The sequence below is a fragment of the Bidens hawaiensis genome, unplaced genomic scaffold, assembly GCF_021521415.1.
Source record: "Bidens hawaiensis isolate Kalapana, Puna unplaced genomic scaffold, B.hawaiensis_p1.1 tig00013865_1, whole genome shotgun sequence".
Classification (NCBI taxonomy): domain Eukaryota; kingdom Viridiplantae; phylum Streptophyta; class Magnoliopsida; order Asterales; family Asteraceae; genus Bidens; species Bidens hawaiensis.
In genome coordinates, this window is record NW_027492185.1 from 456,004 (window position 1) to 459,623 (window position 3,620).

Here is a 3,620-nt window from a genome sequence, read left to right on the forward strand (position 1 = left end):
ACTAGCAAATATCGATCAACAAACACGTTTCATGTATTTTCACATAGTTCAGCAGCTAGTTTAATCAAGACAGAATTCTACTTGGAAAGATTACTCAATTCAACAGATCATAACACATCAATTAATTTACCAAAAATCGTCACAGAAGCACACATGAGTTAGGTTTCCAAAACTATTTTTATTGTATTTTTATTCCACATAGTTTTCTCACAAAGACAAAAACATTACAGTAAACTCACAGCAGTCAAAATCGTGCGCAACAGAATGATATTTGTTTTTCCCATTAAATGGTAAATTTAATTAATGCAAGACCAATTGGGTTAGATTCTTAACTCAATATTTTAACTTTCAGAAGTGGAACCAACCCATTTGGTCTTGTAGTTTATGTGATATGTTAATTTCAAAACATCCTAACAGCAGACCCCACAATTCAGACTTGCACTATGTTTTTGTAAAATAATAAAAGTTAACTTTTATACGTCCAAAAATTACAAACTTGGACTTTTTAGAAACTAGACTCAACCTAGTACACTGTAGTGTTAGTAATTTCGACCAATTACCACATTAACATTCAGTTACAGTCGTCTAAACATAAATTTAACAATCTGTCCAGTACCAGTTTACATCAAAACTCAATATAACAACAATCTATGAACCATAACCCATGCATATAACACTCTAGACACAAGATTTACCAACCATGCATATCAATTTCACGTTACACACATAGTTAGAGTTTTACTTGAAAGTTATCAAAGAACAAGTGATTAACAAGCAACAATAACACAACTAGTTATCAATTTCATTAGCAATTCATCATCAAGCATATAATCAAACCCTAACTCATCTTAATCATCAATTTTCGAGAATTAGGGTTTTGATTAACCCATTCAATATCAAAATTAAACACATAGAATGCATAGAGAGGATATTAATTACCTATCTAGCACCTTAATTCCTTTGATGAAGCTTGGAAAATACTTGTGTGTGTGTGTTTGCTTTCGGCCGTCCAAAAAGAGAGGGAGAGAGAGCCGATCGATTAAGGGGGAGGGGAGGGAGGTTAGGGTTTTATTAATATTAAATATTAACTTGTTACACTTAAGTTCCTTTACTTCTTGTTATTCAATTTCTAGTATAAAACAATAACTCTTGTCTCTTGCGTTTAGTATCTCACATACATATCAAGTAACATATAGGTTAACACATAATTATCAAGTATTTATCGTTTTGATATTTGTCGTTTGTTCACCAATGGTTTGAGTCGACTCGTGTGCGTTTCGGTGCAATCCCGAAAGACTACATGTGTAGTGATTGTCAAGCGTCATTTAAAACCCTAGTTTAAATGTAATGAGATGTGCGTTATAGTTCTAGTGATCTTAAGTTTGAATTGATGGAGTTTGGATTAACGGAGTTAACCTGAAATTGACGAGTGTCACAACAGACATTCTTCTATAACCCCGAGTTTGTTATATGCCCTATCATATTCATATTTATATTCTTCATTTATAGGTAGACGGATTTCTTTAAATTCCTCTGTAGATAAATCTAAAGAGATAATTACGTTATTCTTTGCAAGCCAGTGAAGCGTCCCACCACATAAGACACCCTTAATATCCTCAAGACGCTTACTCTTGACTTCTCCAATAACTTTCCAACTATTTGATTTCAATGTTAGCGCATAAAAAAGTGTAAGGTTTTTTGAGTCAAACCCTGCTACAACCTTGTAATCATCAACTGATGGATCATAACCAAAACCCCAACATACTACCTCGCTAATCATATAAGGCGGCACTGGCAGTTTGTTCGTCTCTAGAGTCAAATGATTGGTTACAAAAAATTCAACGTGTAAAGGAGAAACACATACTAGGCCATTACAGGAACCCACAAAATTTAATTTCTTGCGGTACGGCGAATAACTTTGTCGAAAAGGTATAGCTATCCAGATATCGATCCTTCTATGTCCGAGTTGACGATTGTTACGATCATTGTTGTAAGAATGGTTCAAGTGAGCTTTAACAAAACGAGGACTGGATATAAAATATTGCCATGACTTACAAACGTTCTTGCATCGGATCAGATCTTCCACATCCAATTGTACCAGTATCTGCTCAACAACGTCAAACAGAACCTCCTCTGCCATTCGAACTCGATCGATGGAAAGAGAAATAGGTTATGCATGGTGGCTGCGTGCACGGTGTATATCAATATATATATGTTTTATGTTTTAAGCCCAACCCATATATAGACATTAACAATTTAACATCCCCCAACCCAATTCCATTCGATGTAAGTCTTTATATATGAAAACTAGGTTATTAACCCGTGTACGACACGGGTGGAAATATTAAAATTTTCAAACTAACACGAGTCATTTGAAAGAACAACATAAGTTGTTATATGTTATTCAGGACGACAACATACTTTAAGTTGTAAATGATATTTGTACGAAAACAAATGATTGTCAAAGATAAACCAAAATAACATTCAAATTACAGTGAAAATATAATCAAAAGTTAAAAATGTAAAATACATAAGCTATTAAAAAGAATTCCTTATAAACAATATTGATTCTTTATTTGTACATAGAGTTGTCCATGTGTAAACACCGGGTCTCTGAGATATATGTCAACTCTTGCTAGAGATTCACCTTGACTTTTATTAATGGTCATTGCAAAACAGACTACAACTGGAAAAAAAACTACATTCTTTTTAATTTAAACGAAAGTTTCTTATCTGAAGGTGTTACACCATAACGATAAGTGAGATAACCAACATTAGTACCTGAAATAACTTTTACCTCAACAAAACGCATACCCAAATCAATTACTCGTAATCTAGTTCCATTACACAAACCGTTCTTCTAATCCATATTCTTTAGTAACATTATTGGCACATCGACTTTTAGAACCAATCTATGAGTCAAAATAATTTTGGTTTTTCTGATTTATTAGCATAATGTGTTTTTTAAAATTTTAGTTCAAATTAAAATATAAAAATATAATTAGTATGGTCTTAATTAAAAACCAAAAAATTGATTTTTTTATATGGAGCACAACTAAATTTGTTAATTTTGTTGCTAAGTATGGAAACAATATAAATTGAGTAGACCAGACATAAGTAAAAAATAATGGTGAAATATCTTTGCGCCTCTAATTAACATAAATTTATTCGTACACACATCTTAATTAAAACATATATTTTAATTGGTTTTAAGAAAATAAAATAGTATGGATAACTGGAAATTATGTTTCCTATCAATTCTAAAAATGAAAATAGAAAAAAGAAATATGTAAACATACATTAAATGTTATTAAAAATTCGTTTATTAAAAAGGTATAATGTAGTTAATAATAAAAATATCAAAAATCATTTATAAATTTCTGTTACAAGTGCCAAATTTTTAGGTAATAACATATTAATTTTTATTTACTATATTTCAGTTAATAAAGAAATTATACTTTAGTGTATTAACGCGTTTAAAATAAAATGTTACCGTTCAAAATGTTAATAAGTAGTTCTCTTGGCGTTGAAGCTGCACGGTTACAAAAAATATGCATACTTAAAAAAATTTAAAGGGTAACTAAAGTTTTTAAGGTATTATGAGTTTTATTTCAACATTA

The 3,620-nt window shown here is 31.0% G+C and overlaps 1 protein-coding gene across 1 annotated transcript; it reads right to left on the minus strand.

Moving 5' to 3' along the window:
- Positions 1 to 1,432: 1,432 nt before the first annotated feature.
- Positions 1,433 to 2,140, minus strand: LOC143545136 (putative F-box protein At3g16210). Its single transcript, XM_077037073.1, has one exon. The coding sequence runs from the start codon at positions 2,138 to 2,140 to the stop codon at positions 1,433 to 1,435; it is 708 nt and encodes a 235-aa protein (XP_076893188.1).
- Between the last annotated feature and the right edge of the window lie 1,480 nt (positions 2,141 to 3,620).

What these genes read in the sequence shown, in the direction of transcription:
- LOC143545136 (XM_077037073.1), bottom strand. Translation starts at nt 2,140, where the DNA reads ATGGCAGAGGAGGTTCTGTTTGACGTTGTTGAGCAGATACTGGTACAA.